This window comes from Schistocerca cancellata, chromosome 2, assembly GCF_023864275.1.
Source record: "Schistocerca cancellata isolate TAMUIC-IGC-003103 chromosome 2, iqSchCanc2.1, whole genome shotgun sequence".
In the NCBI taxonomy this organism is placed as follows: Eukaryota; Metazoa; Arthropoda; class Insecta; order Orthoptera; family Acrididae; genus Schistocerca; species Schistocerca cancellata.
Window position 1 is genome coordinate 321,978,511 of NC_064627.1, and position 25,662 is coordinate 322,004,172.

Here is a 25,662-nt window from a genome sequence, read left to right on the forward strand (position 1 = left end):
CTAGATACGGCTCTGACAGGTGGCATGTATATGTAAGCATCCTGTCTGATCGCCTGAATCCATTAATGTCCATTGTGCATTACGACGGCCTTGGGCAAATCCAGCAGGACAATGCGTCACTCCACATGTCCAGAATTGCTAGAGTGGCTCGAGGAACACTTTTCTGAGTTTAAACACTTCCGCTGGCCACCAAACTTCCCAGAAATTAACATTATTGATCATATCTGGGATGCCTTGAAACGTGCTGTTCAGAAGAGATTTCCACCCCCTCATACTCTTCCGGATTTATGGACAGCGCAGCAGAATTCATGGTGTCAGTTCAGTCCAGCACTACTTCAGACATTAGGCGAGTCCATGCCATGTCCTGTTGAGGCACTTCTGCGTGCTTGCGTGGGCCATACGCGATATTAGGCAGGTGTTTCAGTTTCTTTGACTTTTCAGTGTATTTCTGTCCTCGCCGATTCTGCAGAGAATCTCATTTCTTGCCTTACCAGTCTACATAATTTTCTATATCATTCTATATCACCACACCTCAAACTCTTCGATTCTTTTCTGTTTCGATTTTGATATTGTCCAAGTTTCACTGCAATACACTGACGTGCTCCAGGCATACCTTCTCAGAGACTTGTTCCTAAAACTAAGGCGTATGTTCGATACTAGTACACTTCTCTTGGCCAGCAAGATCCTCTTGGCCCGTGCTACCCTGTTTTTAAGTACTTCTCGTTTGGTCCGTCATTTGTTATTTTGTTTCCAACGTAGCAGAATACCTGAAATTTTCTATTTCGTGGTCAGCAATTTTAATTTGAAAATTTTTCACTATTTTCGTTTCTAATACTTTTCATTACTTCCGTCTTTTTCAGTTTACTCTCAATCCATGTTTTGTACTCATTAGACTGCATACTCCATTCAACAGGTATTGTAATTCTTCTTAACTTTCGCTGAGAATACCGTGTTGTCCTATTTTCTTTCATGTTGGATATTAATGCCACTCCTGCAACGTTCTTTCATTTACGTCATTGGCTCTTTGCTGTACAGATTGAAAAGTAGTAATGTGGAACTGCGTCCCTGTCTTACACCCTTTTTAATTCGAGCACTTCGTTCTCGATGTTCTGCTCTCACTGTCCTCTTTTAGTTCTTGTACGTATTGTGTATTACCAATCATTCCCTATATCTTACACAAATGTTTCTCAAAATTTCGGAGATCTTTCAGCATTTAACATTGTCGAATCCTTTTTCTAGGTCGAAAGATCCTGTGAAAGTGCCTTTTTTTCTAAGTCTTGCCTCCATTATCAAGCGCAACGTCAGAACTGCCTCTCTGATGCCTTTGTCTTTCCTAAATTCAAACTGACGGTCATCTAATAATTCCTCTGTTTTCTTTTCCACTTATTATTATTGATAGCAGCTTGGATGCATGATACATTAAACTGATTTTGCAATAATTCTCGCAATTATCTGCCATTTCTGTTTTCGCTATTGATGGCCTGATATTTTTCCTAGAGTATGATAGTATGACTCAGATTCTACTCACCAACGTGGATAACCGTTTTGCTACCACATCTCTTATTGATATTAGAAATTCCAAAGTAGGTCTATTGTCGTCTACCCCTCCTGCCTTACTTGATCGCAAGTCTTCCAAAGCTCTGACTATTACTGGATCTCTTACGTCTTTCAGATCAACTCTTATTTCTTCTTCTACCACATCCTCTCCCTGGAAAAGTCCTTCACTGTACTCTTTCCATCTATCAGCTCTCTCCTCTGTGTTTAACAGTGGAATTCCTTTTGCACTCTTTGTTGCAGCAGTTGCTTTTAATTTCATCTGATGTTGGTTTGACTTTCCTACATGCTGAGTCAGTTCTTGGACTTCAATTTTCTCACATTTTTCTGCAGCTATTTCACCTCAGCTTCCCTGTATCTCCCACTTATTTCGTTCCTAAGAGACTTAGAGTGCTCAGTTCCCGTCTTTCTCTAAACATCTTCGTACTTCCTTCTTTCGTCGATCAGTTAAAGTATTTCTTCTGTTACCCATGGTTTTTCGCTATCACCTACCTTATATACCTGTTTGTCTGTCCAACTTTTGTGATTGCCTTTTTAAAGACATTCATTCCTCTTCAAGTGAACTGACCGCTGTGGTATCTACAGCCTTAGCTAAGTGCAAACACATCTCATCACTCCTCAGTACTTCAGTATCACACTTCTTCCCACATTCATTTTAATGGAAGATTCTCTTAAACGCCGCTCTACTCTTTCGTCATTACTAAACTGCCATCCGAGTCTGTATGCCTTACAACCCAGCATTTGATTTCGGAATCTATATCTGACCATGATGTAATCCAACTGCAATTTTCTCTTGTATTCGCATCTTTTCCAAGAATATCGGTCTCGTAAATGCGCGCATGTGAAGGTAGATGCCTAAGATTAACATAATTTGTGTACTCTTTCTGTCAGGTACCAAACATGTCAGTTTTTACCGAACTCTTGTATACTTGTATTGTTGATTAAAATACTTCGTTAGAAAAAACCAACTTCTTCATAATCTAAATATTCACGGGTGTACTGCCGGTCTACAGTGTCCAACGGGCACAATATTTCGGCGATCATACATGTCGCCATCATCAGGTGAACTGACGGACTGAGCTCCTGTGAACGTGCCGGTACGGCTATGGCTGCTCAGTTCCCCCTGAGCAGCCATAGCGTGCGGACCTCCGTACCGGCACGTTCACAGGAGCTCAGTCCGTCAGTTCACCTGATGTTGGCGACATGTATGATCGCCGAAGTATTGTGCCCGTTGGACACTGTAGACCGGCAGTACACCCGTGGATATTTTGATTATCAAATACGCCGGGAGAAACTCAAGAATCACAACTTCTTCATAATCTCTGAAACGTTATTGTGCTGGCTAATCATCTCCATCCCTGGGTGCTTCTTCACTATACTCTTAAAAGAGAAATTTTAGCATGTATTAGCAAGGACGGAACTGTGGAACTATCCTTATATAGAATAATTACGGTTAAGTACTACTCCGCTCGGATTAAAGGTGCTCGAAGAACCTGTTACACGTAGGAATTGTATTAGCACGTTGCCTTCACTAACCGGTAAGTAGTGTGGTACCACAGCGTTCTAGTTACTGGTCCCCGACACCGTGCGTGTTTGCAATCTAGCCCTCTCATATTTAGTTACAATGAATAAAGAGCTTCGATCCAGTAATAAAGGTAGCTAAATAAATTAAAACTGTAAACCTGCTAAGTTCGAATCTCGAGAGCTTTCTTTACTAATACTCATTGGCACACTACCGAAGAGGGAGAAACTGACAGGTGTGAATGTAGATGAGCCATCACTTGAATAAGTCATGCTTGCAAAATATTAACAGGAATTATTGACGCTAGATAATGAAAAGTGTGAGTTCGTCCATATGAACACTAAAAGGAATCCGATAAATTCCGGTTACGCGATAAATCACAGAACGCTAACGGTTGTCAGTTCAATTAGATACCTAGGGATTACTGCCACGAACAAGTTAAAGGGAACGACCAGATGGAAAAAGTTGTGGGGAAGGCGAACCAGAAACTACGTTTTACTGGCAGGACACTTAGAAGATGCAATCAATCCACTAGAAACTGAGTACACCACACCTGTCCGTCCTCTGACAGAGTACTGCTGTGCAATATGTTATACTTACAGAGGACATCGAGAAAGTTCAAAGAAGGGCAGCTCGTTTTGTATTACCACGAAATATGATAGGCGAGCTGGGATAGTAATCGTTAAACCAAGGTGTTTCCATTGCGGCGAGATCTTTCCACTAAATTTCTATCACCAACTTCCTCCTCCGAAGGCGAAAATACTTTGTTGATACTACAAAAGGAGAAATAATCATCGTAATAAAATAAGAGAAATCAGAGCTCGCACGGAAAGATTTAAGTGTTCTTTTTTCGCGTGCGCTGTTGCAGAATGGAATGGTAGAGAAATAGTCTGAAGATGAAACTTCCTGGCAGATTAAAACTGTGTGCCCGACCGAGACTCGAACTCGGGACCTTTGCCTTTCGCGGGCAAGTGCTCTACCAACTGAGCTACCAAAGCACGACTCACGCCCGGTACTCACAGCTTCTGCCAGCTGTGAGTACCGGGCGTGAGTCGTGCTTTGGTAGCTCAGTTGGTAGAGCACTTGCCCGCGAAAGGCAAAGGTCCCGAGTTCGAGTCTCGGTCGGGCACACAGTTTTAATCTGCCAGGAAGTTTCATATCAGCGCACACTCCGCTGCAGAGTGAAAATCTCATTCTGGAGTCTGAAGATGGTTCGATGAATTCGCTGCCAGTCACTTAACTGCGAACTGCATAGATATCAGGTAGATGTAGATCTACGACTGATAGAAGTGAACATGAGGGAATATCAACTTGAGTTCCAAAGAAATGTAGGAACATGTGTTGCAATACTGATCCTATCTACCTAAGACTGAAGAAAGACAATGCAATTATTTAGAATTTACGATACTGAGTTGTACATTCCTTGAAATTCGGAAGGTATCAGGAATAAAATACGGGGAGCGGAACGCTACCTACAAGTTGTACAGAAACCGGACTGAAGATGAAAGAACTGAAGGGCAATAAAGGGAAGCAGTAGTTGAGAATGCAAGCAGACAGTGTTGCAGCCTATTCCGCCAGTATTCAGTATGTACGTAGAGCAAGCAATAAAGGGAACCAAGGAGAAATTTGGAAACGGAATTGCACTCCAAGGAAAAGTAGTATAGGCTTACGAATCATAACGAGCAGTATTTAAATCCTGCTAATCAGTACAGCAGCCATTCCCCCATCTCGTTCGAAAAACTTTTAGCGTTAGGCAGAACACCTACACGTTCCACATATGTGGGATTATTAGGAAATCATCTTCAATAACTGTGTCAGCAATACATTTTGAAACCTTGTAGTTTGCCTTACCTCTACGCAATAGGTCAACGACATCCTACGAATCGTCACATTCAGTTGTCCTTTGTATTTTGTCCTTCCTGCAAACTTGCGCAACCAAATTTGAGACGGTCACGGTCGCCTCTTACCTGCGTTCAGTTCTCTATTAGAGGATGACTTGCCGTTTGACACTCTCTCGCTGCTTATTTTACCGCAGGTTGTGTGTGATGGTCCTGACCTCTAAAATCTCATTAAAATGAAATACTTGGCAATGGTGTGAGGTAACTATCGTCTCAGAAAGGGAGGAAGATTATCTTTGAAATAGTCGTCGACGACAAGGTCATTGCAGATGAAGCGTAATAATAATAAAGATGTGGGGGCAGGGTTGGGGTGTAGGAGCGGGGGGGGGGGGGGGGGGACTGAGAGGCCCTACAGGACTTTCAACTCAGCTCATCTCGAATGCGAGTTTAGTGGCTCACTGCCATATTTAAAACGTGGCATATGTAGATTTGATCTGTTTTATGTGTGTGTTGTTAACGTACTTTTCTGACAGTTCAACATGTGATTCGCACTGCACGCGTTGTGCAACAAGTTTCTGAAATAAATGTCCATCATCGACTGGCGCCGAATAAGAGATCAAATTATTTCTCGAGCATGTTTTTAGTTTACTAATATTTCCCGTATGGTGTTAATAGCTGGGTGATCCCTCCAATCTGCATCAGAAGTAATGACTGGGAGTCGATTTATAATAGGCGAAGGTAAGTGACATGAGCTAATTGAAGGAAGTAATTTAGGCGGCCCGAAAGAGGAGAAAGTGTGGAAGAGGCGAATGACCAAATTGTGCAGTTAAGAAGAGGTCGTGAATATTACGATTTCGTAACATTTGCATTACGGCGCTGTGAGTCAGGTTGAGTTTCAAGTTTGGGTCACTAAATGCGATGCCAATAAAAGAAAACTTAATGAATTCAGTAGTGTAAATTCTCACTTATGATGCTTATAAATCAGTTTGCCGCTGCTACGTAGCCCATTCATTCGAGGTGGTGTCTGCTAGCTAAAGATGAGTGCTTGTGGACAATATTTTTTGGTCTACAGCCGGAAGACGTTATGGAGAAGGTTCTGATAATAATCAGAAAGAATATGTCATCTCTTTCCTCCATATTAGTCAAATCTCTTTGATGATTTTTTTTCTTATGACGTGGAGAGGGAAACTGACTTCCTTCCGTTCAATGGCCGAAGTGTCACCTCCAGTCTGTTACCTGGGAGACTGATTCGGAAATATAATGGTCACTGTCTCCTACAGAGAAAGTTCATGTAAGTCTGTACATCCCTTGTATATTGTAGACAATAATAATAGTATTGTCAGTTCATGCAAAATATGGCTACAAGATGAGGAAGTGAAAATTTAAAAGCAAGTATAGTGCTCGGAGCGTTATTTATCAGTGATGGTCAGCATTTTTGCCAAATCATATCCAGATAATGGAACTTCCGTTGTGGTCTCCGATCCAAAGACTGGTCTCATGCAGCGCTCCACGCTAATCTGTCCTCTACAAGCCTCTTCATCACTGCCTCAACTGCTGCAACCTACATCCACTCCATCCTGCATATTGCAGAAGCCTCGGTTTCCCCTCTACAGTTGTTGCTCTCCACGCTTTCCTCCGTTGTCAGATTATCAATTTCTTTTCTCCCTAATGCAACCCTGCGCAATTTCATTAGTTTTCTAATCTGTCCATCTGGGCTTAGCACTTGTCTGAACAGTCTATCGTCCACACTTCAGTTGGGTGCAAGGCTGCTCTCCAAACAAATACATCCAGAAAAGACGTCTGAACACACAAATTTGTGCCCGATGTTAACAAATTTCGCTTTTTCAGAAGTGCTTTTCTTACTACTACCTGTCTGAATTTTATATCCTTTCCACTGCAGCCATCCTATTTTCAGTACTCTTTTTCTGCTCGTGGTCTTGCGGTAGCGTTCTCGCTTCCCGCACACGGGGTTCCGGGTTCGATTCCCGGCGGAGTCAGGGATTTTCTCTGTCCCGAGGTGACTGGGTGTTGTGTCTCCATCATCATTGACCTCAAGTCACCGAAGTGGCGTCAACGAAAAAGGACTTGCAATACGGCGCCCGAACTCCCCGGCATGGGGCCTCCTGGCCAACAATGCCATCCGATCATTTCATTTTTTTTCTGCGAAATAGCAAAACCCATGTGTCTTCCTGCCTTCAATACTTGGAAAGAAGCTGTAACGATGCATTTACGCTCAGAAGAAACTGGAAAACGAATTTCGTCGCAAAGGGAAAAGATAAAGGATAAAATTGCACACATTGACAAACGCAGTAAAACAACACGGCAGTTTCACAACCTAATACCTGACTTGCTAAGTCTTACATGACGAGGTGGCACATAAAAGCACGCACTCTAGCGTAAATTCATTTGCTTTTCTGGACGACAGAGTTGTTATAAGGTATTACCGTTTTCATTTGACGGGAGTTTTGTGTGAGAGGATTGGCTGAGGTTACGATTGGCTACAGTTACGCAAATGCTATGCACGTGTTGTATTGTATTGTAGTCCGCCACCGGCAGCTGAGTGGTCAGCTCCACAGAATGTCAATGCTAAGGGCCCGGATTCGATTCCCGGATGGGTAGGAGATTTTCTCCGCTCAGGGACTGGGTGTTGTGTTGTCCTAATCATCATCATTTCATCCCCATCGACGCTCAAGTCGCCGAAGTGGCGTCAAATCGAAAGACTTGCACCAGGCGAACGGTCTACCCGACGGGAGGCCTTCGTCACACGACATTATTATTATTGTATCGTAAGTATTCATTGTATTGTCGTACTGTAACGACCACGATAATGCAAATGCGCCAGCCGTTGATCTCCTATTTTCGGCAGTCTTCAGTCCAGTTCGCGTGAAAGAGAATGTGAGCTGCGCGGGCACTGTGCCCGCACGGCGACACACATTCGCACGGTGCCCCCAGTCAGTTCACGCGCCCAGCTCTGGTCTCAGCAGAGTAGAGAAGTGAGAATAAAACTGGTTCCGCCTTGGTAAACACGTGACAGTCATAGACGCACCTCGCCGCCAGGTAGTAACACTTCATCAGGTAACTACTAGATTCTTTATGTGTGCGCAGAAGCCACGTGACAAAGTGATGATGTAATCGGAGAGACTGTTGGCGTCTGCTGACAGTGAAGCGTGTAAACAAGTGTAATGTAATGCCAAGAAACCGAGGCAGCCGAGAAAGTGCAACTCATATTAAAGTTCTCGTGCTGCCCATGATTTGCATACAAGCGGCCAAGCCAAGTAGAGGAGATAACGCTAAAATGGAAGGAGTTGTTTCCCTGTACTTCTTTCCTTATATTTGATAAAACAAGTATTCTATCTCTATGTATTTGTGAAAGCGACTCAGATAGGACCATACTAAATTTAGTCCAGAGTTCCACAATTTAGACAAGTAGATGTGTAAATAAGAGGGGCACGTTGCATTGTAATGCCATAACATTGTAATTCGTGCTCTTATGCTGTACTTCTCTCTTTGCCTGTGCTCCGCTCTAAAACGAAAACAGTCGCAAATATTTACCGATCCAAGACGTCTGTTCGTCGTTGAGGCAGAGTTCGCCTGCAGACAGTTCGTTCTGCAGGGCGGGTATCAAGATGGTGGGGTAGGCGACCACCATACCCAGGTCGAGGAGCAGAAGGTTCTTCACCGAGCTCGCCAGAATCTGTAACAAACGTGACGAGGTCGTCAGACAACAGAAGTACGTGTTGCATAAATGGTTCTCGGGCGAAACGTAGGAAATCGTTACGAAATACCGACATTTCATCGGCATAATTGCCCGACGCCTGAAGACGTGCGCCGATGAAGCACTTTAGGGATTTCCGACGTTTCGCCTGAGGTGTAAATAGTCCATCGGGAAAGTCTTGCGCAACAGAAGTTTATAGTTATCAAGCATAGATTTTTAGAGGTGAATAGAGGACTTAGATTTGTTGAATAGTTTATGGGACAGTGCAGTGCATCTGTAAAGGAAATCTCATGCAAGAAGCTGATGCGACCATTTTTCTTGTTCCAGTCCTTGCTGTCCTTATTAAGTAGTCATGACAACAGACTGAGAGACGCGCTGAGCCACGAAAGTGTAACAGAGACGTTCGGTGAACGTGAATTGGAATCCTCAGGAGAAAGATAAAGTAGTTCTCGCAAAGCCCTGTCGTCTAAATTTAGAGAACCTGTATTCGAAAAATACAGCAAACAATTATACCGCCACCCCAGGTATGCTGGGTACGGTTCATGAATATGTGGAAAGACTTAGTACATGGTCCGGTCGCATTAATGCGACCACCGCAAATATTGGACACAAACTTGCAATAACCATCCACGGATGACACGTGTCAGTGCTTGAAGTGGAGGAATAAATCGTGTCGCTGGCAAGCGGAAAACTGTGCAGTCTTTGTAGTAATGCGGAAACGGAGCGATTTATCTGAAGTCCAAACGGGCTTGATCAGCGTCCTTCGGGGCAAGGGTGGAACCATTTACGAAACGGCTAATTCTGTAAACTCGCTGCGTGCTGCCGCCGTGGTTAAAGTATACCGCACATAGCAAAATGGCGGTATCCAAAAGTGGCACAGAGGCATCTATGGAGCAACATGGGCCGGCCGCTGTGACCGAGCGGTTCTAGGCGCTTCAGTCCGGAACCGCACTGCTGCTACGGTCGCAGGTTCGAATCCTGCCTTGGGCATGGATGTGTGTGAAGTCCTTAGGTTTAAGTAGTTCTAAGTCTAGGGAACTGATGACCTCAGATGTTAAGTTCAATAGTGCTTAGCGCCATCTGAACCGTTTTTGGAACAACATGGGTCATAGATGACAGGGGTGGATGACGACTACGGAGATGTGTATGGGCGAATAGTTGTGCAACTTGTGAGCAACAGACCGTCCAGCGGACCTTGCTGCGTTCGGGCCTCCGTAACATGTACCCATGCTGTCTGCTCTTCAGCGGCGACGAAGGTTGGAGTTTGCTCGCCAATACCGCAACTGGACGTTCATTGTGTGGCGACAGTTGGTCTTCTGAGATGAATCATATTTCACGCTCCATCGGACAGATGGCGATAGGCGTGTAAGGCGTCAAATGTCTGAAAGCAAACACCCTGCAACAGACATCGGAAGGAGTCCGCCCCGATAGCTGAATGGTCAGCATGACGGACTGCTGTCCTAAGGGGTCCGGGTTCGATTCCCGGCTTGGTCGGGGATTTTCTCCGCTCAGGGACTAGGTGTTGTGTTACCTTCATCATCATTTCATCCCCATCCGGTTCGCAGGTCGCCCTATGTGGCGTCGAATGTAATAAGACCTGCACCGAGGCGGCCGAAGCTGCACTGTAAGGGGCCTCCCGGCGGATGAAGCCAAACGCTTATTTCCATTTCCATCGGAAATGCTTCAATCGTTATTGACCATGTCCATCCCGTTCATTAAACGAACGTGGGGAACTGTATCAAACGCCTTGCGGAAGTCAAGAAACACGGCATCTACCTCGGAACCCGTGGCTATGGCCCTCTGAGTCTCGTGGACGAATAGCGCGAGTTGGGTTTCAAACGATCGTCTTTTTCGAAACCCATGCTGATTCCTACAGAGTAGATTTCTAGTCTCCAGAAAAGTCATTATACTCGAACATAATACGTGTTCCAAAATTCTACAACTCATCGACGTTAGAGATATAGGTCTATTCGTGTTTTACTGTCCCTGTTAATAGATATTTTTAAAACGAACACTACCCTGGATTAATTTCGGGCAGGTCTACCTAATGGCTATGGAAAATTTCCGCTTTAAGAATCATTTTATTTGGAATGGGGGAAAAAATCCAACGCTTTCCTTTGGCATTGGGCGTCGAATGAAACATGCGATTATAGGTATTTGTACACACCTACACAGTGAAAAAATGAAATTGTGGATATCCGCTGAAAAACACGGAAAATGCGCCTAATGACACTGAGGAGACACCCTGTAAATGTAGTAGATATGGGTGTGATTGTAGTTGATTGTCAACGTTTCGGTTACTGCTACATTCAGTTGGAAACCATACAGGATTTTATAGTCACTGCTAATATATTTTTTTCGGTGCCTGGAAAGTTATTAATTCGTATCATTCATACTTGTCATTTATGTTATCATATTGTCCACACAATATGAGAGGTGGGAGAGGCATACTGTTATCTGCCATTCACCAAAGAAATAAGTATACAGATTACACGTGACAGATATTCACAACAGCTTTGCTGGCTTACGTGTTTATACTACAGTCTTAAATAAAAGAAGAGATTCGTTTTACAAGCATATTGTAAGATATTTTCTTTGAGCGTGCGGTTAGCGGCATTTCACTTCATGTGCAGTTTTCAGATTCAGCGGTGAGACTGGGGCTTCGTTAACAAAGTCAAACATTCTACCGTGAACGTATCAAGAAACCGGCCTATCGTTGGCAGAAATGTGTTCGTCGGCGGGGTGGCAACATTGAGAAATAAATCTGCAGATACGAAGAATGAATATGCACAATATTATTGAACTGTTTTATTTTAAAAAGCTGTAATAGTTTTCACTTGGAAAATTTGGACTCAATAATTTTCAAAAAATGGCTCTGAGCACTATGGGACTTAACATCTGAGGTCATCAGTCCCCTATAACTTAGAACTACTTAAACCTAACTAACCTAAGCCGACCGTTGTAACCGAGCGGTTCTAGGCGCTTCAGTCAGGAACCGCGCGACCGCTACGGTCGCAGGTTTGAATCCTGCTACAGGCATGGATGGGTGTGATGTCCTTAGGTTAGTTAGGTTTAAGTAGTTCTAAGTTCTAGGGGACTGATGACCTCAGATGTTAAGTCCCATAGTGCTCAGAGCCATTTTTGATATCACACACACATGGCCGAGGCAGCATTCGAACCTGCGACCGCAGCGGTCGCGCGGTTCCAGACTGAAGCGCTTAGAACCACTCGGCCACAGCGGCCGGCAATTGTCCCCAAGGTGAGGATACTGTCAGTGGACAGTTGGTGACTTATTCTTATACTGGTGAAAATCACTTCCTGCTATCGCTGTGAGAGATTCGCCACGCACTTGTGGTCGATTTGATTGGCCGCAGTTTGTTGTTTGGAACTTCCAATCGCTCATTTTTCCACTGACGCATGGCTTTTCTGTGAGACAATAAGCGACAACATGTTGGTGGACGGTACAACGAATTACAAAAGCACAGTCTCTACTCGCTTGTTTGACTGTTTCCTCGTACCCCGATGTGTCCTTAGACCCAGGTAGGTATCCTGTCATTGCCGCGGTTTTAGGGCTCCTGTTTAAAGAGTAGGAAGAGATACAACCTTGTGACTGAAGGTGAGCTACGCTACAAAATAAACTCAGAAAGTCCCACCATGAAGGAATTATCCGGATGGGGTGTAGATGTACAGACAAACAAATAATTACAATTTCAAAAAGTTTGGAGGCTTTATTCAAGAGAAAGAGCTTCACGAACTCAGAAAGTCAATAATGCGTTGGTCCACCACTGGTCATTGTGAAAGCAGTTATTCAGCTTGGCAGTGACTAACAGAGTTGTTTGATGTCGTCCCGAGTGATATCATGCCAAATTCTGTCCAAATGGAGCGTTCGATCGTCAAACTCCCCAGCTGGTTGGAGGGCCGTCCCCATAATGGTGTAAATGTTCTCAACTGGGGAGAGATCGATAGACCCTGCTGGCCAAGATAGGATTTGGCAGGGCATAGAATATTGTCGACGTACCGTGTGCTGTAAGAGTGCGGATGGCAACCAGAATAGTCCTGCTGCGCAAAGAAATGACACCTGTAACGTTCCCTGGCAAACTCACGCTATTAATGAACAAGAGTTTATTTGTAGCATATACGCCGCTCTGAGCAAGTTGTATATACCGAAATTATTGAACAAAAAAATATTATTGAATTTTGTGTAAAAGACATTTGTTATTATCGTAATATTTTTTGTAGTAATATTCTCTCTGTATTTAGGATAGTAATTTTTCTATATTTATTATGTGATTGTGAAATGTGTCAGTATCTGCGATAACAGAGATGTGAAATTTAGCCAGAGGAGAATAATATTGTCAAATTACAAAGAAATGTTAATAGTCAGCAGTAGTATAAAAGCACAACGTATTGTGTATTCTTTGGTCTTCTCTGTCTAGAGCTGAATGCGAGAGGAAGCTGTGTCGAAGCGATTTATGAATGGGTAGACTTCTTTTGTCTCTGTCTAGATTTAGCCGCCATTAGAGGAGGCGTTACAAATTAATGTGAGTTGAATTATTGTTTGATCTAAATATATCAGAATTTATCAAAAGTGTGTATTATTAATGTAAATTAGCTTGCCCATATCATCTATAAAAATTTCTTTAAAGAATTTTCAGCATTTTTAGCGGTGTTGCTGGGCTGTGCCGCGACCGATCAATTTGCAGCGGCGGCACATTTGAAAAATTGTTCCGCTAAAGGAAAAATCAACCAAACCCGTAAATCGGGAATAGATAGATAAAAATTAACAGTGAATTAAGAAATTGTTCTTCTTTTACAGTGATCCTGAGACTGATGAATTTTTTAAAACTAATTATACGTTTGTGCATTCGTAGGCGGATAGTTAATGTTAGTTAACATTGAAATTAAACAATTTTGGTTCTTTCAAATAACTTAAATGTATAGCGAAGTAGGTTTGATCAGTGATAATTAAATGTCGGCTTGGCAATAATTAACCATTTTCTGATAATAGAGATAATCTTGTGCTCCATAGTTAACGCCGGGATAGAATTCAGTAAATATTTAACAGAAAAAACCCACTGCATTTCGAAACTGTGTGCCAAGGCCGAATGATGTAAAGGATTTAAATTTCAACTAAATATTCTTAATCGTTAATATGAGTTCACGTAATTTTTAAATGTACGTAATTCTTTTGAAAGTGAATTTTTTTATTACCACACGTAAATAAGAGAGAGGTTCTACAACAAAGTTCGTACTTACAGAAGAAAGTTAAAGAGAGGCAAATTAAGTAACTAAAAGCAACCATAATAAATAATAATTAATTATTATTCAGTCTTTAACGAAATTAATAGCAGTGATCTCGTTAAATTGGCGCCCAGCGTGGGGCCAGAATATGCAGTGGCCACTAAATACCCATGAGATAACTAGGGTATTATTATAGTCGAACTTTGTTGGAGAACATTTAATAATTTTTTCATGTATTGTATGTATTGCATAACCAATATTGTGTGGTAATACCTGTATATGATTTTTTTGCATGAGAACACTATATACCCAGAGGCAAGCTGAAGAAGAGAGCTCATTATTTCGAAAAATTAATTACGTACCACAATATCAGGGGGCAGCTGCACCCAAGATAGATCACCAAAAGGTAAAGCTACAGTGTAGTTGTCCTGTGGGTAGTAAAGTAGCCTCAGTGCAGTGTTCTCGGATCATTAGTGGTGTGCTTGTTGTTAGTGTTTTTTTAAAATAACAGGACATTTGAGTAGTTAGTCACTGTAGTATATAATAAGTGTGTTTTAACAAATGACCATTTCTTGTGTGATTATGTCAGTGAAACCTGAGTGTTAGGATATTTAGTTCAGATTTGTTTCTTTTGTTTACTATGGTTAGATTGCGTAGTCAGAAGGATATCAACATGGATAATGAACAACAGTTAGTAAGTAGTGATACCGAGTTAGAAAGTGGGACACAAAGTAATGTTAGTGACGTAGTTCAGGAAGTACAATGTGAGAATCTGGGGGCAGAAGGGCAAGAAATTTTGCCACTGCCAGCCAGTGATTCAGTTGATAGCGGAAATACTGTGCCACCCGCAAGCACTGGACACGGACCAGAGATTGGTGAGGTGTCAGAAGTGCAATCATTAAGAGTTATGTTCGAGCGCATGCTCAATTTCCAAGCTGAATTTGTACGTGTGCAAGCAGAACGCGAAAGAGAACGTGATGCTAAACAAGCAGAGCGTGAAAGAGAACGTGATGCTGAACAAGCAGAGCGTGACCAGAGATTGGTAGCTGAATTTGCACGTATGCAAGCAGAAGGCGAAAATGAACATGATCGACGCCTGCATGAGAGAGACTTGCAGTTAATGCAATCTTTGGAAGCTATGCAAAGTGAGATAGATAGTTTGAGACAAAACTATGAAACCATACCCAAAACGGTGCAAGAACTAAGCGAAAGAGTAGATAGTATCCAAGTGGCTAACGCCAGTATCGTAGAGGAAATCGGTGTACTGACTAACAGGGTGGAACAATTAGAGATTGACACAAATCAAGTAATTGAGCACAAAGTGTCCGAACAAGTGCACAAAATGGAAAGCGAATTTTTAAAGGAAATAGACGAGAAAGTGCACGCCGCGATTGAAGCCAAAGATGTGGGCTCAAATGCGGAAGTGCAGAACCTGAAAAAGGTGGTACAAACTGACATTCCGCTGTGGCAGCGGAATGTCAACAGTCGTCTTGCCGAAATAGAAATCAGCTTGCGGCATGACGACTCACAGCTGTATGTCACGCCAGCCAGGTCCAACAATGATAGGCGTATAAATACAGCAGTAAAAAATTGCGACTGCGAGACAGAACAGGCAACCAATGTAAGCGAAACAAATAAATGTCATTCCAAAATAGTGATTGAAGAAAGCCTGATTAGAAACCGACAGTTTCAGATCTTTACAACGGAGAAGAAATCTGTTCACCCTGTAGTGTTTATCAAGGGATTTAGAAACATTTTGCCTAGCGTTTGGAGTCATACCCAGAAAATACAGTTTGTTATGTCTTACATACAAGGAGATGCTGCATTATGGGCAACCGAAGCAGCTGACAGCTGCGATACATATGAGCAATTTGAAAAGGCATTCTTGGCCAAATATTGGTCAACATGTATTCAGGAGAGATTACGGAAGGAGGTATATAATCCAGAGCCGTATTCTCCACGATTAGGCAATTTGCGAAAATATTTTGAGAAGTACATTAATAAGACCCGTTATTGGGACGAGCAGATTTCATCCCGGGATTTGATCAGACTTTTGAAATCACACTTGCCTATACACGTAAAGGAAAAACTTATACACGTGCCGGAGAATGACATGGAACATTTCTTGTCTGTTCTGGACTCAATTGACCTGATTCAGGAGGATGTTAAGGCAGCCTCTGAACAGGCTAGAAGTAACGGAAACGGTTACAGAAATGGTCGAAATAACACGCCTCCACCAAATAATGGAAACGGCGGAGGTAACAATAGGAGACAAGATTATGTACAAAACGGGAATAGAGGTAGAGACCGGAACGGCAATAGTCCGCCGGTGAATAATGACCGGAAAAGGAGGTCTGATGACCGATATGAAACAGGCCCACCAAGCAATAGTCGATGGAAAAATGCCAGGGGGCCGTGGAACACTAATACCTATAATGATGCAAACCGAACTTGGCCACAGAACCAGAGGCCCAGTACGGACCGGTCAAACAGTGAAGGATATGACAATAACCGATCGCCACCACAAAATGCGCCAATTGCGCAACCGTGGCGGCCGACGCAACACAACTTACGCATAGTGGAGGTCAGTGACACAGAGCAGCCACACCCATCCACCTGTAATAATTCAACAAACTAGATTCAGCCGAGATACGCTCTCCATCGTCGGCTGAGGTTTGGAGTGAGAGCAGCCCGACACCGAACAAAACATTGGGAATCTGTATCCTCAGGTATAATGACGGGGTACAGATGGGACATGAATTGATAACTAAACCATCCACGTGCATAAAGGAGCACAAAGACAAAGTGCAAGCGATAATAGAGATCAAAATTAATAATATTGATGTGCAAGCGATCGTAGATACAGGTGCTACTGTCAGTGTCATGAGTATGGACTTATTCAAAGTACTGGGGAAAGAAAGGCGTATGCTGACTTTTCCTGTGAACAATTGTAAAGTCACTGGAGCCATAAGTGCACAGCGACAAATAATTAAACTCCAAGTGCGGGTTGAGATGTATATAGGGGAAGAAGCCATAGCGTGCTCATTCCTGGTAGTAAAGGGTTTAAGGGTAGCCTGCATTTTGGGGGTAGATTTTTTGAGAGAAAGGGACGCAGTAATCGACCTTTCTCGGGGAAAATTAAGTTTGATGAACGCTGGTAGGAGGATAGAATTGTCCATGCTCAGATCTGAAGAGGTACCTGTGCCTAATTGTAATGCTATTAACATAAAGTGTAGGAATCAGTGGATACTACATTTAGACAATCATTGTCAAGGACAAAATCTCTATTATCCAGACGAACAAAGTGATCAATTAAAAGCAAATGTGGACGCACTAGTGAACAAAGTATCACAGTCCGAAAATTTGAACTCAGTGCAACAGCAGGATTTGGTACAGTTATTAACTAACTATGCAGATGTATTTTCAGAACGACCAGGAATTGTTAGGGGATATCAGTACAATATCGAGGTGAAGCCTCACAAAACCTACTGTCGAGCCTCATACTCCATTCCTTGGTCCAAAAAGGAAATAGTAGCTAAAGAAATAAGAAAACTGATCGAGTGGGGAATAATAGAACCGTCTTTGTCCCCTTATAGTAGTCCTTTGGTGGCGGTAGCAAAAGCAGACGGACAGGTACGGTTAGTATTAGATGCGAGAGACATAAACGAAATTATTGTACCTGTCAGGACTCATCCGGAAAACTTAGATGAGCAAATTCAAAAATTCCATGGAGTGCAATATTTGACATCTATTGATATGAAAAGTTCATTCTGGCAAATCCTGCTCACACCCGAGTCGAGAAAATATACTGCATTTATATTTGGGGGAAGGAGCTACCAATTTAGGGTACTACCTTTCGGCTTAAATGTAAGTGCAGGAGTTTTCATAACAGCCCTCGACGCGGTTTTAGGTCCGGATTTGCTGCAAAGCGTAAACTTGACGCAATTCGTGGGTTTCCTAGTCCGAGAACTAAGAAACAACTCAAAGCGTTTATAGGTCTTGCATCCTTTTTTAGACGGTTTATTGAGCCTGTTGCGTAAAAATGCGCACTGGGTGTGGACAGAAGAATGTCAACGCGCATTTGACGCTATCAAAAACGCCTTGGTGAATGCAAACATACTGCGACACCCAGACATGACAAAAGATTTTTGCATAGCGACAGATTCGTGTTCATACGGTCTGGGCGCTTGTTTATTTCAGTGGGACAGGAGCAACGACCCCACAACAATCAATGTAATCGGATTTGCCAGCCGCACACTAAACAGCTGTGAGAGAGCATATTCCGCTACCGAATTAGAGGCTCTTGCAGTGGTTTGGGCGGTAAAGAAATTCAATTATTACATCTATGGTAAAGAAGTCAAAGTATTCAGTGACCACCAGGCTCTGAGCTATTTAATGTCTTGCAAATTATACCATACCCGCTTGCTAAGATGGAGGTTAGCATTGCAGGAATATAAAATTAAGATTATGTACCTAAAAGGACAACAATGTTGTAGCTGACGCCTTGTCGAGGCTCCCACTAGGGCAATCCTCAATGTCAAAGATTTTGGAACAATCGGAGGAATATCGAATACTCTTAGTACAAGATAAGGTACATAGGAGGGACTTTTTACACATGTGTAAGAATATGGCTATATTGCAGGAAACTGATCCGATTTGGCGAGATATCATTAGCAAAATTAAAGAAGGAACCAATCTTAAAAGTGTTCAGAATTTCAAAATAGTAGATAATATTCTGTATTATAAAACAGGTGTGTCAAATGACCATGGAGTCGTGTGTATACCGCAACAGGCTATCCCAGCTGTAGTGTGGCACACGCATTTAGCATGGGGTCACGCTGGGATAGGCAAAACAATAAGGATTTTATCCAGATTCTGTTACTTTAAGGGAATAAGCCAGCAGACTCGCACCATTATCAGGACTTGTCCTCTGTGCCAAAAAGCTAAGTTTCAAAATAAATCCACAAGGTTTGAACTGCATCCTATAGTGCCTCATCGGCCACTTCAGTTAGTATCTATAGACATAGCAGGACCCTACCCACGAGCCAGCGGTGGATTAAAGTACATTTTAGCGGTGTATGACCTTTTCTCTAAATACTTAAAAATGTACTGCCTTAAATCAGCCACTGCTCGTGGAATAGTTAAATGGTTAGGGAAAGAATATTTTACACAAGTGGGTAAGCCTGAAGCGATAATATCGGATAATGCTTCCTATTTTACAGGCCATACCTGGAAAAACTATTTACATGAACAAGATATAAAGCACATACTAATATCCCGTTTTCACCCACAAGCAAGTTTAATAGAGAGAACATTTGGAGAGTTAAATAAATTTTTCAGGTTATACATTGCATATAAGCACACAAGATGGCCAGATCTGATACCTAAGTTTTTGGAAATTCACAACGCAACCCCGCATGCTTCTACGGGGTATCCACCAAACGAGATTATAATGAATAGTAATAGAGTTCTGAATGAGTGGCTGGCACCTTTGCCTAAGGTCCCAGTCATTCCTGAGCCTAAGGAAGAGAAGATAAGAAAAGCAGGGTGCAACCTTATCAGGTGCGCTCAGAAAAGGAAAGAAAAATATAATCGACATGTGACGAATAACCAAAAATTTAGTGTTGGGGACTTAGTACTCTTACGCAATCATCCCAAGTCCTCGGCATCCTTGAAACAGAATAGCAAGTGGCAATTGGTGTACAATGGACCTTTTAGAGTAGTAAGTGTGCCACATGAGTGTAGCTATCTCTTAGCAGATCCCCACTCAGGGAGAGTACGGGGACTGTATCCGCGTAAGGATGTAAAAATATTCCTACAGTAAAAGACTAATAGTCCTATGTGGACACCATTCTTTTGTAAATGAATGAACATTAATGATGTGTGATCTGTAGAGATAATGTACTAGTGTAGAAGTATTTAGTTATAAGAATATGATTGACTTTCTCCTTTGTTTATGAGTATTTGTGTTATGTCTTCTTTTAATTAATGTTAGCTTAAACATGCTCTAAATGTCTGCACAGATAACCTGATTAGTGCAATTATTTATAGTGTTAAATTGTGACAGAGATCAGTCAGGAGGTACATTTTAGTAATGATTAGTTTGTGTACTGCATAATATTCTATATGTGTGTCAAACTTGAAATATTTCTTGTACAATCTTTTCTATTATATGTGTATATATGTATATATGTGTAGCTGTCAGATTGACAGATTCGAACCCAGAATAATATCAATAATATGAGGCCCTGAGAACTTTATTATCTAACCAATGTTATCAGAGAGAATAATGCACCCAGTAGTGACCCGAGGGCACCATGGGAGGCAAACTTATTGCAAATTTAAGTAGCGCAAAGTTACGCACAAAGAAGCTTCAATTGAAACATGTGCAGATTCAATCAGTAAAAAAGGAGCTAGCCTGATACAGTCCCAAGTCAATTTTAGCCTACAGAGACTACACTGTAGTTACGTAGGACCTTGCAAGTGAAGTAAGACATAATTTCAAAGGAGTTATTGAACAATATGCCTGAATCCGGCTGGAATGCACAAATAAAATCTACTCGAACACGAATATAGATGATTTTTGGGCAAACTAATACGAAATTTTAATATTTGTTACCATGTACGCAAATATCACACACCTTGGTAAAGAGTTACGAATGTGCTGTTACAAAAATTGCACAACGGACATTGTAAATAAAAATAAAGGAACTTAAACAAAAGTGCAGTATTGTGTGGCAGAGACAGACAGTGACTGTTACACCTGCAGCAATACGTCACGAAGTTGTTGTGTATAAGTAATAAAAAACTGTATCATCGCCGTGTGTGCAAGTGGACAAGGAACTAGCACGACACGAACAGTGAGCCGATAACGGACGGTGGACCAAGTTAGTGTCAAACTTTAATTCTTTGTGTGTCAAGGGACGCTAGGAAAGCGCATTGACTACAGAAATACATTTTGTCTTCAGGTGGAAACTTGCGTGTGACTAATGACGAGTCATGACATGGTGAAAAATATTGTGTGCCCATAAAACGTGTTTCTGTGACAACGAAACATTGTGCAAACCAGACTAGTGAAGGCCTACTGAATAATAACTGCCAATAACTGTGTGCGTTTTTTCCCCACAGCAGGAAAAATGCCCATAAGGATAGTACACTGTTTGTGAACTTGTTGCATGTTTGCTGGAGCACTGCAAGAAGACGTCACACGGGCGAGCTGATATACAACGCGCATCCGGCTACATCAGCCATGCAGCGGCCGCAGCAGCCCGTAGCAGACCAGACAGCCACACGCCTCTCCGCGCCGTAGCTGTCAACACCGGGGGCGGTGACCTACACGGAGCCGACGCGCCGCGCCGAGCGCCGCTCAACAATCACTCCGCACCGCTCACCAACTACAGCATTATTGACTTTTTCCAAAATATTTACATAAACTGCATAACATGTCAATGACTCCATTTTGATAAACATTGAACATTTATTATCTATGTCCGTAAACTGAAAAGAGAAAATGAACACTAACAAGTCCAAGAGATGAATTTGTAACACGTAGGTAGTGGAAACATTATGAAAAGTGATCCTGTGCTAAGTGATTTAAAAAAGAAAAAACTGATATATGCTAGGACAAGTGACCTTGCAGTATATCCCAAAATTAATAATAACGAATTGTTAATCACACACACAAAAAAAAACTTTCGTTGAACTGTATGTGACTGTGATATTATGTAACCGTTGGTGACAAACTGCTAAATTAATTCAAATGAATGACTGTTAAAGAGACAATATTAATCATGAACCAACTGGGATGGCTGGGCTCCGGCACAGTTTTGCCCAGGTTTCCTGTCTGCCTTCGCCCAAATGGGGGAGCCGTGAACATATATAACCCTGGGACTAATTAAAATACAGAATTGTAAAAAACGTTACTGGCACCATTGTGTCAAAGTATAGAAACTCTTTGCCAAATGGTGCCAGGGGGCAATGTAACGTTCCCTGGCAAACTCACGCTATTAATGAACAAGAGTTTATTTGTAGCATATACGCCGCTCTGAGCAAGTTGTATATACCGAAATTATTGAACAAAAAAATATTATTGAATTTTGTGTAAAAGACATTTGTTATTATCGTAATATTTTTTGTAGTAATATTCTCTCTGTATTTAGGATAGTAATTTTTCTATATTTATTATGTGATTGTGAAATGTGTCAGTATCTGCGATAACAGAGATGTGAAATTTAGCCAGAGGAGAATAATATTGTCAAATTACAAAGAAATGTTAATAGTCAGCAGTAGTATAAAAGCACAACGTATTGTGTATTCTTTGGTCTTCTCTGTCTAGAGCTGAATGCGAGAGGAAGCTGTGTCGAAGCGATTTATGAATGGGTAGACTTCTTTTGTCTCTGTCTAGATTTAGCCGCCATTAGAGGAGGCGTTACAAATTAATGTGAGTTGAATTATTGTTTGATCTAAATATATCAGAATTTATCAAAAGTGTGTATTATTAATGTAAATTAGCTTGCCCATATCATCTATAAAAATTTCTTTAAAGAATTTTCAGCATTTTTAGCGGTGTTGCTGGGCTGTGCCGCGACCGATCAATTTGCAGCGGCGGCACATTTGAAAAATTGTTCCGCTAAAGGAAAAATCAACCAAACCCGTAAATCGGGAATAGATAGATAAAAATTAACAGTGAATTAAGAAATTGTTCTTCTTTTACAGTGATCCTGAGACTGATGAATTTTTTTTAAACTAATTATACGTTTGTGCATTCGTAGGCGGATGTTAATGTTAGTTAACATTGAAATTAAACAATTTTGGTTCTTTCAAATAACTTAAATGTACAGCGAAGTAGGTTTGATCAGTGATAATTAAATGTCGGCTTGGCAATAATTATCCATTTTCTGATAATAGAGATAATCTTGTGCTCCATAGTTAACGCCGGGATAGAATTCAGTAAATATTTAAACAGAAAAAACCCACTGCATTTAGAAACTGTGTGCCAAGGCCGAATGATGTAAAGGATTTAAATTTCAACTAAATATTCTTAATCAGTTAATATGAGTTCACGTAATTTTTAAATGTACGTAATTCTTTTGAAAGTGAATTTTTTTATTACCACACGTAAATAAGAGAGAGGTTCTACAACAAAGTTCGTACTTACAGAAGAAAGTTAAAGAGAGGCAAATTAAGTAACTAAAAGCAACCATAATAAATAATAATTAATTATTATTCAGTCTTTAACGAAATTAATAGCAGTGATCTCGTTAAACAACCCAGACCTTCACTCCTGGGTTTTGGGCGCTAAGCCGGTGACAGTCGTGTTGATATCCCACCGTTGGCTGGGAAGACTCCAGACACATCTTCGGCCTGAAATCTCACTGGTCTTCAGTTACGAGTCCCGATCCCAATTGAGCTCCGATGAACAGCGAAAATGTTTGTAGAGACGCCCCGGAAAGCGGTGAGTGTACCAATCTGACTGTCGCCGGCCACACTGCTGACAACCAGAAGTCATGGTTTGGCGTTGCTATTTCTGTAGATAGCAGGATCCCTTTGGCTGTACTCCACGGCACCCTTAAAGCACAGCGATACATCGGCGATATTCTACGCCCCGTTTTGTTGCCCTTCATGGCAAGCCATCTGGGGTCCACATTTCAGCAAGATAATGCCCACCAGCATAGGGCAAGAGCTTCTACTGCTTGACTTCGTGCTTGCCAAACCCTATACTGGCCAGAAAGGTCGCCGGATCTCTCCACAACTGAGAACATTTGGAGCATTATGGGCAAGGCCCTTCAGCGAGCTTGGGATTTCGACGATCTACGAGCGAATTGGAGAGATTTTGGGACGATGTCCCTCAGGATTACATCGAATAACTCTCTCAATCAGTGCCAAGCCGAATAACTGCTTGCTTAAGAGCCAGAGGTGGACCAACGATGTATGACTTCCTCAATTTGTGAAACTCGTTCTCTTGAGTAAATCGTCCTTTTCTCCTGAAATTAGAATCATTTGTCAAACTATCATAAACGCTGTGTAAAAAAACCTTCCAAAATTTCGATTCGTTAACAGTAGCACAGACGCAAGTTTCTGTGTTTGATGTGCAGCACATTTATCAATTTCCGGTCCCACTCGGATAATTCTTTCGTGGTGCGTCTTTTTTTTTATGTAGTATGAATGTCTAGTCTTTCATTTGCTTTACACCATTACACACAGTTGCAGATGCACTTCATACTAGCCGCTATGTTTCTTTGTTTGCTGCGTTGTCCAAGAAACAAAATAATATAGCACCGATTCCCAGATTCCTAATAAGGTTTCTGCAGGAAGGAAGTTCAAATGGTTCAAATGGCTCTGAGCACTACGGGACTTAACATCTGAGATCATCAGTCCCCTAGAACTTAGAACTACTTAAACCTAACTTAAGGAAATCACACACATCCATGTCCGAGGCAGGATTCGAACCTGCGACCGTAGCGGTCACGCGGTTCCAGACTGAAGCGCCTAGAACCGCTCGGTCACTGAGGCCAGCTAGGAAGGAAGTGAGAAATGGTGATTTTAAAGTAGCGTTGACACCGAGAGCATCAGGAATGGAACACAGCAAACTCTAGGACGGGATCTTCAATTCAACGCGAGCTCCGAACCACGTTGCTACTCCCCGTTTTTAATACCCACAAACAATGCTACATGTGGAAGAAGTGATAAGTGACAGATGAGAATTCTAGGACTAGTGGAGGATTGATCACCTGACTTAAATCCATAGTGTGGCTCTTTACCATCGAGCAGATAGGAAATGTAATCGACCGTGTCCTTTTCAACGGACCCATCCCGGCATTCGGCTAAAGAGATGCAAGGAAATCACGAAGAACCTAAATGTGGCTGATCGGCCGGGGATCTGCTCCGTCGACTACCCGAATACCAAGGTTTTTTGTGGGTTTCCCTTGGTCTTATGTTAAACCGGGGAACCTGAAATCCCTCTAAAATATTTTCGATTTGTGCTCTTATATTCTATTACCAGGTCGCTTGGTATTTCGCTGAAAAACAACCAAGTTCTACAGTTGGCTGGATCTCAAACAATTAACTCAGACTACACGGCGAAAGAATATAAATTAAGTATATCGCAAGTTCTACAACGAAATACATGGGTGACGTATTTGACCCCTTCCTCATCGAAACCGTCGATCGACAAGGCGACAGTCTGTCTCCCCTCCTCTGTAACACCATTGTGGACAAATTCATTTGACAAGGGGAAAAAGAATCGAAAATTCCGACCTTTTGGAAAATATTTACAACTAGGACGGTAGAAATATAGTTTCCAAATTGTGTTTCTAGCCGTTTTCAGACAACGTGGCGATATTACCAATGACGAGACCATTGCAATTGCGACCGAAGAGGGAGAAATTCTCAAAGAGTGTAGTGAAAAAATTGGCTAATTAATGTGCTTGCAAAAACCTCAATTGACGTGCTCAAAACTTGAAATACCAAAGCTGTCCACAAAGCGTGGCCAAACAGTGTGAGTTCCGTACATCAAGTACCTAGCCAAAATCATTGAACATACTAAAGGAGAACAAATAGCCCACGGAAACTGAAAAGGAAATATGGAATAAATCTGCAAAGAATAATGTCTCTCCCCACGTATAAAAATCTATAAAAATGCAGTTATCAAATCAGAAAGCAAACTTACGAGAAACATTCCCTGCCAAGTAGAACAGATGACGGTTACAGAGTAAACTCCCGGAAAACAACAAGAAAAGTTGTCCAACCTCACGGCAGACATTCGAAAATGAAGAATGACATTTTATACACAC

The 25,662-nt window shown here is 41.9% G+C and overlaps 1 protein-coding gene across 1 annotated transcript in view; it reads right to left on the bottom strand.

The window, feature by feature from the left end:
• Positions 1-25,662, bottom strand: part of LOC126161697 (facilitated trehalose transporter Tret1-2 homolog) — a 356,281-nt gene that overhangs the window by 89,717 nt on the left and 240,902 nt on the right. The window contains exon 3 of the mRNA XM_049917716.1: positions 8,467-8,608. Coding sequence (XP_049773673.1) covers positions 8,467-8,608 — 142 coding nt within the window. The remainder of the gene's footprint in view (positions 1-8,466; positions 8,609-25,662) is intronic.